At 50.3% G+C, this 13225-nt stretch overlaps 1 protein-coding gene across 10 annotated transcripts in view; it reads right to left on the bottom strand.

The window, feature by feature from the left end:
- Window positions 1-13225, bottom strand: part of LRSAM1 (leucine rich repeat and sterile alpha motif containing 1) — a 50448-nt gene that overhangs the window by 36625 nt on the left and 598 nt on the right. For 8 of the 10 annotated variants that reach the window (XM_017549086.1, XM_017549088.1, XM_017549087.2 and 5 more), the window contains 7 exons: window positions 10911-11014; window positions 10455-10511; window positions 9893-9937; window positions 8402-8479; window positions 6345-6413; window positions 3158-3242; window positions 2061-2182 (listed from right to left, as the gene is read on the bottom strand). In XM_017549086.1, coding sequence (XP_017404575.1) covers window positions 2061-2182; window positions 3158-3242; window positions 6345-6413; window positions 8402-8479; window positions 9893-9937; window positions 10455-10511; window positions 10911-11014 — 560 coding nt within the window. Of the gene's footprint in view, window positions 1-2060; window positions 2183-3157; window positions 3243-6344; window positions 6414-8401; window positions 8480-9892; window positions 9938-10454; window positions 10512-10910; window positions 11015-13144; window position 13225 lie in introns of those variants that run through there. The other 2 variants (XM_037745910.1, XM_037745912.1) reach the window with 2 other exon arrangements.

Consider the following 13225-nt stretch of genomic DNA (forward strand, 5'->3'; position numbering starts at 1 on the left):
AAAAAAAAAAAGCAACAGATAAATGTGAGCCACCTCATCAGCATGAGCGTGAGAGCCACCTTCCCTGAGCAGCTGCCCCGTCAGTGCCTGTCATGGGCTGACCTGTGTCCCCCTCCCCAGTTCATATAGGTATGTGGAAATCCTAAACACCCCCGTACCTCCACCCACTCCACGCAACCCCCGTCCATCCCCACAACCCCCGTCCCTCAGAATGTGACTGTATGTGGAGACAGGGTCTTTAAGGAGGTAATTAAGTTAAAAGGAGGTCATTAGGCTGGGCCCTAATCCAATATGACTGGTGTCCTAAGAGGAGGAAATTTGGACATGGACATGTATGCAGGGAAGACAAGGTGAAGACGCAGGGAAGACAGTGCCTATGAGCCAAGGAGAGAAGCCTCAAAAGTAACCAGCCCTGTCAACATCTTGATCTTGGACTTCTGGCCTGTAGAAGTGCCCTGACCTGGGCTCTGAGCCTCCATCCCAGCGGCTCTGTCCCTCCCTCCTCCTCTCCCTCCCAGCTTTCTGGGCCCCATATCATGCAGGCTCAGCAGCTTCCAGCCTGTGCTTCCCCACCAGCTGCCTGCTGCACCTGGGCTGCCTCTGCTACCCAGGTCTACTCAGAACCTTTATTTTTTTTGAGACAGAGTCTCACTCTGTTGCCCAGGCTGGAGTGCAATGGTTTGATCTCGGCTCACTGCAACCTCCGCCTCCCAGGTTCAAGCAATTCTTCTGCCTCCACCTCCCAAGTAGCTGGGACTACAGGCACCCATCATCAGGCTTGGCTAATTTTTGTATTTTTGTAGAGATGGGGTTTCACCATGTTGGCTAGGCTTGTCTTGAACTCCTGACCTCCGGTGATCCTCCTGCCTCGGCCTCCCAAAGTGCTGGGATTATAGGCATGAGCCACCACGTCCAACCGGAATCTTTTTTTTTTTGAGACAAAGTTTTGTTCTGTTGCTCAAGCTGGAGTGCAATGGCATGATCTTGGCTCACTGCAACCTCTGCCTCCTGGGTTCAATTGATTCTCCTATCTCGGCCTCCCCCAAATACCTGGGATTACAGGTGTACACCACCACACTTGGATAATTTTTTGTATTTTTAGTAGAGACAGGGCCATGTTGACCAGGCTGGTCTTGAACTCTTAACCTCAAGTGATCCACCTGGCTTGGCCTCCTAAGTGCTGGGATTACAAGCATGAGCCACTGCGCCTGGCCCAGAAATCTTATTCCTCCTTCAAGGCCTGGCTTGAATACCACAACTTTTTATTTTTTACTTTTTTTTCTCCTTCAACTTGTATTTTAAGCTGAGGGGTACATGTGCAGGATGTGCAGGTTTGTTACAAAGGTAAATGTGTACCATGGTGCTTTGCTGCACAGATCATCCCATCACCTAGGTGATAAGCCCAGCATCCATTAGTCATTCTTCCTGATGCTCTCCCTCCCCTCAGCCCCGCCCCGACAGGCCTCAGTGTGTTGTTCCCCACTGCCAACTTTCTTAAAGTGTCAACCTCATCTAGATTCAGCATTCATTCTTCTTCTCTCTTTTTTTTCTTTTTTTTTTGAGACGGAGTTTCGCTCTTGTTACCCAGGCTGGAGTGCAATGGCGCAATCTTGGCTCACCGCAACCTCCACCTCCTGGGTTCAGGCAATTCTCCTGTCTCAGCCTCCTGAGTAGCTGGGATTACAGGCACGTGCCACCATGCCCAGCTAATTTTTTGTAGTTTTTAGTAGAGACGGGTTTCACCATGTTGACCAGGATGGTCTTGATCTCTTGACCTCGTGATCCACCCACCTCGGCCTCCCAAAGTGCTGGGATTATAGGCTTGAGCCACCGCGCCCGGCTCTTCACTCTTAAAGTATGTTTTTCTGTCCCTATTATAGCAGCAAAAGTCACATAATTACGAATGTTCACACATCGGCCTCTCTACGAGCTTCCAAGGACCATGCCTTAGGATTTGTGTGACCCTGGCACTCTGAGATCAGGGCAGACACTCAGGAATGTGAGAGAGGGGAGGTGGGCAGGCCAGAGAGCACCCCAGGCAAAAGCAGCTTCCTACTTACCTCCAGGGTTCGAACGTGAGCCAGTGTCTGCGGCAACCTCTGGATCTCGTTTCCACTGATGTTGAGGGTACGCAGGCTTCGAAGCTCCCCCAGGGTGTCTGGAAGCTCCTTCAGCTTATTGTCTGCAGAGACCCCAATAGCACAGCTCAACACCCCAAATCCCCATCACCAGCTTCCTGCCTGATGCCTGCTGGAAGCCACTGTGACCTCTGGGGCACACACTGGGTCCCAGACCCTGAGGTTTCATAGGATCAAGAAGGTGGCGTTCTAGTTCAAGTCTCACTCCACCAATCACCAGCCAAGAGACTTTAGGTAACTGACTTGGTCTCCCTGGGCCGGTTTTCTCATCTGGAAAATGGGGATGACACTACGACCCAGCCTCATAAGCACACGGGGAGATTGGAGGTTCAGGGAGATGATGTGTGAGGTCCTCTGCACGGGGCCCCTCCTACTGTAATGACTGAGCAATGGGGCGCCACTGTTATCATTACTCATATGTTCCAGTTGATAAACTGAGGCACTCTGTGCAGGAATTACTTAAGGACAGCGAGGAGACGGGAAAGAGCTGGGTCTGGCGAGGCGAACGCTCCTGTGGTAAGGCGCCTGTGCAGTGGTCTTGGCTCTGTCACCATCTCACTGGGTGGTCTGGAGCAAGTCACACTCGCTTTCCCAGGCCTTATTTTCCTTATGTGTAAACTGGGGATGGCACCACCGCCCTCAGCCTGCCCTGTGGACTTCTCGGGAGGCTCGGTGCGTTGCTGGAGGTGGAAGGGCCGCTCAGAACCTTACTGTGGCTCCTTGGGAGCTCTCGCCCATCAGTCCATTACACTCACCATTATAAATCCGAGTGACTGAGGCTCAGGGCCCAGCTACCCGCTTCCCTGTAAGGCCCTGGCTCAGGCCTGAGGAGTCACAGGAACCCTCCAGACAGGCTGTCTCTGGTTACCACGTAGATGGCTGACCCAGCAGGGATCAGTCCATTTACAGCAATCCCTGGAGGCTGGCTGCCCTCCTGCTCAGTGGCTCCCAGGTGAGGCAGCCTTTGGACGGCCCATAGCTGATAGAGGGTCACACGGACGCGGCTTCCTGGCTCCTACCTTTAACGTTGAGAGTCTGGAGCTGGGTCAGGTTCCCAATGGAATGCGGGAGCTGCGTCAGTTGATTCCTTTCCACATTTAAGACCTAAAAAAGAGGAAGAGGTGACACGAGAACCCACACACAGACCACAGTGACGACCCCTGCACCCCTCACCCTGCCAGGCCAGGGCACGCAGGTACTATACACACAAGCCCTCATCTCCTCCTGCCGGCCCTTGAGGAAGATAGAAATTTTTAGATTTCCACTGGAGATAGGAAACAAACTGAAGCTCGGGGTGGTTAAGTCATGTGCTCAGGAGAGCACAGCCAGGCCTTGAACCCGCTTCTGGCAGAGGTTCTACCACTTATACCGACCACAAAATGCTCAGTAACTGCCCCACCATGAGGAAGGGAGGGAGAAGGAGAGTACAGATTCCGGGATCTGGGGAGGCAGCACAGGAAGCTCTAGCTCCCCCAGCATTAAGGAAAAGGAAGCTCAGCTGCCCCAGGCTGTGTGATCCGCCCAAGGCCTCAGGCCAGCAGTGGTGCTAGAACTGAACAAGGGCTTACTGGATTCCAAAGCTGTGCTCCCTCCAGAAGGTGGCACCTCGAGGTTAGCAGGTCAACAAGATGACACACTAAGTAACCATTAAAAACAGATGCAATGGGGGCCAGGCATGGTGTAATCGCAGCACTTTAAGAGGCCGAGGTGGGCAGATCACGAGGTCAGTTGATCGAGATCATCCTGGCCAACATGGTGAAATCCCGTCTCTTACTAAAATACAAAAAAGTAGCCGGCTTGGTGATACACACCTGTAATCCCAGCTACTTGGGAGGCTGAGGCAGGAGAATGGCTTGAACCCAGGAGGCAAAGGTTGCAGTGAGCTGAGATGGCACCACTGCACTCCAGCCTGGGCGACAGAGTGAGAAAAAAAAAATACACATACAAAAAGTCCTATACCAAGGTATTTATTGTGGCTCAAAGTGGTAGCAATTGGTTGGGCGTGGTGGCTCACACCTATAATCCCAGCACTTTGGGAGGCCAAGGTGGGTAGATCACTTGATGTCAAGAATTCAAGACCAGCCAGGCCAACATGGCGAAACCCCATCTCTACTAAAAATACAAAATTTAGTGGTGCACACCTGTAATCATAGTTACTGGGTAGCTAAGGCGGGAGAATTGCTTGAACCGAGGAGGCAGAGGTTGCAATGAGCTGAGATCATACCACTGCACTCCAGTCTGGGCAACATAGTGAGACTTGGTCTCAAAAACAAGTGGTGGTGGCTGGGCACAGTGGTTCATGCCTCTAATCCCAGCACTTTGGGAGCCCAAGGCGGGTGGATCATGAGGTCAGGAGTTCAAGACCAGCCTGGCCAAGGTGGTGAAACCCTGTCTCTACTAAAAATACAAAAATTAGCTGGGTGTGGTGGCACATGCCTATAGTCCCAGCTGCTCAGGAGGCTGAGGCAGAGAATTGCTTGAACCTGGGGGGCAGAGGTTGCAGTGAGCCAAGGTCCCGCCACTGCACTCTAGCCTGGGCAGCAGAGCGAGACTCTATCTTAAAAAAAAAAAAAGCAGTGGCAATTACTACTGCTCTGCCACATGGTTTCTACGTGACCTTAGGCAAGCGACAGCCATCTCTCTAGACCTGTTTTCCATAAAATGCAAGTGAAGATGTGACCTACATGGGGTGGGGAAGGTGTTCATTCAAATCACTCCTTGGTCTTCTCCACACCAGGCAGTGCTCTGTAAAGCACTGCAGAGGTTAGCTGGGGAGACGGGCAGCGAGCCAGCAGACATGTAATTAGGAAGGACAGATTGCAGTCTTGCTCTCAGAAAGTAAGCCAGGTGGAGACAGCAAATAAGGGGCATCCACTGAGCTCAGAGACAAAGGATGTGCCTCACAAACAGCTCCAGGAAAAGTTGCTCAGGCAGAAGGCAGAGCCCTCAGGGACAGGCCCTGCTGGGGTGGGGCATGGAAGTACAGCAGGTTTTAGGAGCTGACTATAGAAAGCCAAGGAGCGAGAGCAGGACAGGAGGGGTGACAGAAAGGCAGAGCCCACCATATGGGGTCTTCCGGATCCTTGCTAAGAGAGTGGATTTCAATCTCAGTGTGGTGGGGGTCATTTCCTCCTCAGTAATTTTTGTTGTTGTTGAGACAGAGTCTTGCTTTGTCATCCAGGCTGCAATGCAGTGGCATGACCTTGTCTTGCTGCAACCTCCACCTCCTGGGTTCAAGAGATCCTGCTGCTTCAGCCTCTCGAGTAGCAGGGATTACAGGCATGCGCCACCACACCCAGCTAATTTTTTAATTTTTAGTAGAGACAAGGTTTCACCATGTTGGCCAGGCTTATCTTGAACTCCTGAAATCAAATAATCTACCCACCTTGGCTTCCCAAAGTGCTGGGATTACAGGCGTGAGCCACCATCCCCAGCCAATTGCCATCACTTTGAGCCACAACAAATACCTTGGTATGAAGTGGCAGCTGTGAGGAATCCACAGATAATGTCAGGTTGGACCTGCGCTGAGCTATTGCTGAAGGGCTAGAAGAAAGATGTCAGTCAGGGGACGGAATTCACCATTTTTAAAAGGCAGACTCACTGGGTGCTTTTTTCCTGTAAAGCTGTGGAAGCTCATGACGAAATTCCAAAAAGGACATGCCAGAAATATGGTTGAGAGGCACACACAGTGCAGACCACAAGGGCCGGGGCATCTGCTGGGTGTCTTAAGAGCCAAGGGGATGGCCAGGTGTGGTGGCCCACACCTGAAATCCCAGCACTTTGGGAGGCCAAGGCAGGCGGATCAATTAAGGTCAGGAGTTTGAGACCAGTCTGGACAACATGGCGAAACACCATCTCTACTAAAAATATAAAAACTAGCTGTGAGTGGTGGTGCATACCGGTAATTCCAGCTACTAGGGAGGCTGAGACAGGAGAACCGCTTGAACTCAGGAGGCAGAGGTTGCAACGAGCTGAGATGGCGCCACTGCACTCCAGCCTGGGCAATGCAGTGAGACACTGCCTCAAAAAACAACAACAAAAAACAAAACAAAAACAAAAAAACAAAAACGAAGAGCCAAGGGGAAGGTGGAGCTGGCGCTAGTGCAGCTTCCACTGGCTAGGGCCCGGCCAGAACACGCCAGGCTCAAGTGACTGCCTGGTCTTACTAGGGCCATTCAAGGTGGGTTTCTGTTTCTGCAGCCTTACCTGGAGGGCAGTCAGCTGCCCCAGATCATCCGGAAGGGCTGTCAGCTGATTATCATGGAGGTCTAGAACCTGTAGAAGGAAGGCCACCATGAGTCACCAAGAGAGAAAGTCCCTCAGACTCCCAGCTCCAGAGTGGCGAGGAGGGGCTGGGGCCACCCCACACCCAGTGCTGAAACAGAGTGCCCCAACTCAGCGGTGATCATTCCCGTCTGGTTCTCCTTCTCAAACCATCATACCATTTTCTTATTTTATGTATCAAATATTTATTTTTACTGTTAATTGAAAAACTATGCTATGAAACAGTATGTCTAGATATTTATATGTTAAAAAGAAACACCCCATAGTATAAATATATATTTGCATAGAAAAAAGACTTTCAAATATGCGATAAAATATTGATAGTGGTACTCCACAGTGTAAAATTATAGATGTTTCCCACTTTTCTTTGCTTAACTGTACTTGCTAATTATTTAATTTTATTTTGAGACAAAGTCTCACTCTGTCACCCAGGCTGGAGTACAGCAGCATGATCTCAGCTCACTGCAACCTCCACTGCCCAGTTCAAGTGATTCTCGTGCCTCAACCTCCCAAGTAGCTGGCATTACAGGTGTGAGCCATCGTGCCCTGCTGGGTTTTTTTTTTTTTTTGTATTTTTAGTAGAGATGGAGTTTCGCCATGTTGGCCAGCTGGTCTTGAACTCCTGATCTCAAGTGATCTGCCCACCCTGGCCTCCCAAAGTGCTGAGATTACAGGTGTGAGCCACCGCACCTGGGTGCTAATTTTTTAAAAATGAAAATGCACAAAACAGGCCTTGGAGAAATATTTACACCTATGCACACACAGGTACCCTCTATATCCATGGGTTCCATATCTATGGGATTCAACCAAACTCAGGTTAAAATATCGAACGGAAAAAAAGCATCTGTAGTGAACATATACAGACTTTTCTCTTTTCATCATTCTCTAAACAATATAGTGTACCGGATTGGGCATGGTGGCTCATGCCTGTAATCCTAGTACTTTGGGAGGCTGAGGCGGGTGGATCGCTTGAACTCAGGAGTTTGAGAGCAGCCTGGGCAAAATAGTTAGGCCCTGTCTCTACAAAAATTAGCTGGGCATGGTAGTCCCAGCTACTCAGGAGGCTGAGGTGGGAAGATCACTTGAGCCCATGTTTATAACACTTCACTGCAGCCTGGGTGATAAAGTGAGACCCTGTCTCAAAAAAGAAAAAATAACCAATACACTACAACAATTTTGTAGCATTTACATTTGTATTAGGTATTATAAGTAGTCTAGAGATGATTTAAAGTGACAGAAGATGTGCATAGCTTATATGCAAATATGATGCCACTTTATACAGGAACTTGAGCATCTGTAGATTTCGGTATCCTTGGGGATTCCTGGAACCAGTCTCCCACGAATATCAAGGGACAACTGTATATATGATATACATATATATGAAATATAAGTATACATAAATATAAAAATATTTTTAAAATGTTCTTTTTTCTGAATACAAAATAATACATGTTGGACCAGAATAATAATAAAATAATAATAAAACTGCCCGCAATCCCAGTGCCCACAGTTACTCTGAGGCCTGTGCTGCCGGGCTGCTCTGAAGGTACATACCACTCTCCCAAGCTCAGGTCTGCACAGAACCCTGGGCTCATACCTCCCACATGTATGAATGCCTCCCAGCCGTCAGAGGAGCTCACAGTCAGCAGGGAATCCTTCCAGATCACTTGAGCATCCCTCCTCTTCCTTCCTGCCTGGGACTGTCAGCCCTCTGCTAGCTGACTCGTCATGAGTTTATCATTTGACTTTCCTCCTAGCATGTAAACTCCCCGGGGGCAGGGCCTGTGGCTGGTCATCTTTGTCACCCTGTCTCACACACAGCCCACAGAAGTGCCTGATGAACCAAACTGATCAAATCCCAGATTGACTGGTAGATCAGGCCCCTCTGACATAGAAGAGGCGGCCCAAAGGGAGCACGCCATCGGCTGCCACCTGAAACCCCATGCAGAGTCCAGACGCCTGGGAGGAGAGCCCAGTACCTTGATGGTTGCCAGACTCAGGAGGCTGCAGGATTTGGGAAGCAGGGAAGTGAGGTGATTCGTGTGGACGATCAGCACCTGTGTGGAGAGATGTGGGGCCATGTTGGGCTGAGGAAGAGCAGCAGACAGCACAGGCTAAGGGCGTGGGAGCCAGCCTAGCACCCTGCCATGCCCAGCCACCTTGCTCTCCCAGACACCATGACAGGGGTCGGGAGGATGCAAGTCAGAATCGTGAACTCTCCCAATCTCATGGGGAATCTGATGCCCTTCCTTAAAATCTGGATCTTCAAGGGTGAAAGAGACCTTAGAGGTCTAAATCTTCCTTCCATACTGAGAAAGGATCCCCCTGCAGCCATTCCTGATCATAACCTTCCCAGCGCCAGCATCTTCACGTGGAAAATGGAGAATAGTAAAGTGCCTGCCTCCCAGGGCTGCCATGATGTTAAACAAGCTCATGTGTAAAACGTCCTGGCACAGGGGCCAGGGCTCAATCCAGGTCATCTGTGGCTATTTTTCTTAGGCATCAATAGCCGCCTAATACTTCCAGCACAGACTGGGCACAGTGGCTCACGCCTATATCCCAGCAGTTTGGCAGGCTGAGGCGGGTGGATCACTTGAGGTCAGGGGTTTGAGACAAGGCTGGCCAACATGGTGAAACTCCATCTCTACTAAAAATACAAAAATTAGTTGGGTGTGGTAGTGGGCAGTTGGGTGTGGTAGTGGGCACCTGTAATCTCAGCTGCTCAGGATGCTGAGAAGAAGAATCATTTGAACCCAGGAGGTGGAGGTTTCAGTGAGCTGAGATTGTGCCATTGCACTCCAGCCTAGGTGACAAGCAAAGTGTCCGCCTCAAAAAAACAAAACAAAACAAAAAACCCCACACACTTCCAGTGCCAAGGAGCTCACTAGTCTGTTGACATAGAACACTTTTTTTTTTTTTTTTAACATATTCTCATTTAGATACTTCACTTAGAGTGCTTCTATCCATCTGCATTCAAAGCTGCAATGCTCTGCTGAAAAATCATTCACTCCCCTCGGAATCTCTCCTGGGTGACCAGAATAAAAGGAGTGAGTTTCTGTTATTATTAACACCAGGGTTCATCAGCCTTTACTACGTGGCAGACATTATACTCAGCATATTTCTATCTCTAGCTTTCTACCACTCATTTAATTCTCATTTAATTCTCATAGTGTCTCTGAGAGAGGAGAACTATGAATGTCTTCATTTCACAGATGAAGAAACAGAGAAGTAAGAGTTTAAGGAAGTTGCCCAAGTCATGAAGCCAGTGAAGGCAGAGTCAGAATGTGACATGGGGTGGGGGGGTCCAACCCCAAAGCCTACTCTCCTGTCTCCTATGCTGCTGTAGGCCAAAAGCATAAGAAACAGGGAGAAAGGAGGTGTCTGTGCAAGAAAGACAGCTCCTCAAAGTCCTTTGAAGGTTCAAACAAACATGCAATAAGCGAGTTTCCAAAGATGAAGCTCCTTCTCACCTTCTTCTGCAGAACTTTGCATGTTGCAAAAGCTCCAAAGGGAATCTAAGATAAGATAAAGAAGAGTAAGTTTCTCCCGTCTGTCGATTTGCGGCTTGTTCTCTGAGCGGCATTCACGTGAGGAAGAGGGGGCAGGAAGTGAACAAGGGCAAAACCCTGCAGCAGGCGGCAGTGCTGAGCCCAGGGGCAAGGCTGGTGGGCAGTGGTGCTGGGGATGTGGCCAGCCCTTCTCTCAGTCAGATGGCAGGAGACTGCCCTGCCCCACCCACCCTGTCCCCATCGTGAACCCCTTCAGGGTTGGAGAATGCCAGGCCCTTCCAGCACCCTGAGAGTCTGTAGGTACATTTTCCACTTAGACTCCTTGTCGTTTGGGAACTATATTATGTTGAGGCCAAAAGATCATCTCAATGCTTTTGGACAAGAACAAAATCTAAGGAAATATCTCGTGACTAGTGCTTCTGGCCTTTCTAAAGCCCCAGTCCACCTCTGTCTTTCCTAGGGACACATGAACCAAGAAAATGGGACAGATCCAATTCACAGCCCAACATGGTGCTCAGTTTACCTCTGAGAGCTCACATTTAGAGATGTCGAGAATGTCATCTGCCCCAGCTTCTTTTGCCTAAGGATAAAAATAATTTTTAAAAAGTATTAAAACAAAACATCCTTGCAGAGTAGACAAACCAGGCAAAGAACATACACTTAAGCAGCTGCAAAGGACCACAGACACTATCTGGTTCCACTGGTACATTTGGCAGGTGAGCCGGTGACCCCTGCTTTCCTGGAGCTTGAGGCCCAGAGGGATGAGGGACTGAAAAGCAATGACAGTGCGCCCAGTCTACAGGGGAGATGCACCCTTAGCAGGGGCCTCATCTGTTTTCTTTTATCTATTTCAAATTTCTTTTGTGGGTGGGGGAGGCAGACGGGAGGGAGCATGCTTGTCGGGGGCAGTGTGGAGCCCTACTCCACACGGACAGAGGAGGAGCTGGGGTAGAGTGAGAGGAAGCCCACTTTCCCTCACCAGGCACATCTGGTACTCCAGGCGTTTCCGAGCCTCCTCACTGGGTTTCCGCTTCCGGAAGAAAAGCGGCATCCTTCCCTTTTCCCAGAGCAATCTTTCAGACCCTGGAGTACAGAAGAGAAGTTACAGCCTGGAGAATTTGTCACAGCCCCCAACAGCCGGGACAGGTAGTACAGTAACACAGAGCATGCAGCCGGTCTCCTGGACCATGAGTTCCATGGAGGCAGGGGCTGCGTCTTTCTAGTGAGTTCCAAGGAGGCAGATGCCTAGTCTTTCTAGAGAGTTCCATGGAGGCAGTGGCCACGTCTTTCTAGTGAGTTCCATGGAGGCAGGGGCCGAGTCTTTCTAGTGAGTTCCAGGGAGGCAGAGGCCACGTCTTTCTAGTGAGTTCCAGGGAGGCAGAGGCCACGTCTTTCTACTAAGTTCCATAGAGGCAGGGGTTGTGTCTTCCTTGTGAGTTCCATTGGGGGCAGGGGGTGCGTCTTTGTAGTGAGTTCCATGGGATCAGGGGTTGCATCTTTCTAGTGAGTTCCATGGGGTCGGGGCTGTGTCCCTCTAGTCCTGCCTGTGCCCTGATCCCACAGCAGGCACTCAGTACTCCTTGTTCTTTGTTGAATAAACATTAAGCAGCAGGATGAGGTGGAAAGGGACAGACACAAGACAGATGACCTGGGTTAGGGCCCACGTTTGCCACCAACCCACAGTGAGGCCCTGGTATTATCCTTTCCCCATTCTGGGGAAACTCAGAGAAGTTTCCTCAGGCACTTTCCAAGGCTGTTCTTTGAGGACTCTAACAGACTCTGTCAGTGAATCACTTCCAGCCCCCAAACACTGTCAGAGCAGGATCAGCAGGACCAAACCAAAACCAGTCAGAACCTCAGGGAGCTCAACTACATCACGACCAAAGAGACCTCTGCGGAGAATACAAATTAAAAAGCAATCCTCAGCTTACCAACCTCAGTTGTTATTCTCACCATATCCCTTTTTAAAGTGAAGAAACAGGCTGGGTGTGGTGGCTCATGCCTGTAATCCCAGCAATTTGGGAGGCCAAGATGAGTGGGTCAGTTGAGCCCAGGAGTTCGAGACCAGCCTGGATAACATGGCAAAATCCTGTCTCCACTAAAAATACAAAAAGTAGCTGGGCATGCTGACGTGCACCTGTAGTCCCAGATACTTGGGAGGCCGAGGCACAAGAATCACTTGAACCCAAGAGGTGGAGGTTGCACTGAGCTGAGATCGTGCCACTGCACTCCAGTCTGGGTGACGGAGGGAGACTCTGTCTCAGAAAATAATAATACACACATACCATACACACGTAAAGTGAAGAAACAGATGCTTTTTAAGTTCAGTGGCCTGGCTGTCCAGCCTGGATTACAGAAAAGCCAGCCTGGAACCCTGGTCTCTCAAGTCCTGACCTGTGAGATTTGCCTGACTCCTTGGTGCTCACATAACTTGGCACACACCAAGTACACTGTCCTGAACTCAGAGCCAGGTGCTCACTGCCTGCGCAGGGCCTGCACAGTGTCTGTAAATATCAGAGCTGGGTAAGTGATGGCAATGGGCCAGGAAGCAATCACCCAGGGAAGTGCATGGTGAGCAGCACAGGCTTTGGGATGAAATAGAACTAGTTTGAATCTGAGATCTGCCACCCACAACTGCAGAGATCATCTTGGTTTATGTCTTATGGCCTCAGTGTCCTCATCTGTAAAGTGTGGGTAACCACGCTACCAACACTGGCTTCTGTGAGGATCTAATGACTTCACGTATGTCAAGCGCATAGTACAACAGTACCTGGAGCACAATGAGTGCTCAATAAATGTTAGTCACAAAGCACCCCACATGCAACCAACAGTCTAGCAGACTCAGGGCCTGCTAGAGGAGCTAGGGAGAAGACAGTCATGGGAGGAGATGCAGTTGAAGAAGACATACACCCAGTCCTCAGACGGATGGGCAGAGATGGCAGCTCTGCACCCACAGGGGGCAGGGCTGTCTGGGGAGGCAGCCAGGCCTGCAGAGCCAGCTCAGGCACCTCTTGCCATCCCACCTGCCTGCAAGGATGAGAAATGGTTTGAAAACAGCCCTCCCCCATCCCTCCCTGATGACCAGCATACCCTTCTGCTCCCTAGTCACTAACCCTCCTGCACCCCCCTCCCCCTCCCCACTTCCTCCCAACTACCATCGCTCTCCCACCCCTCCCAGAAGATCAGCTCTTTTCAGACTGCTTTTTCACATGCCTGTCCCTCCCTCTCCGACATCCAGCCCAGAAGCAGGGCGAGGGCCACACCCATACTTCCTGGGCCAGGGTGGGCAGTGGC

The sequence above is a fragment of the Cebus imitator genome, unplaced genomic scaffold (assembly GCF_001604975.1).
Source record: "Cebus imitator isolate Cc_AM_T3 unplaced genomic scaffold, Cebus_imitator-1.0 Scaffold216, whole genome shotgun sequence".
NCBI classification, from domain to species: Eukaryota; Metazoa; Chordata; class Mammalia; order Primates; family Cebidae; genus Cebus; species Cebus imitator.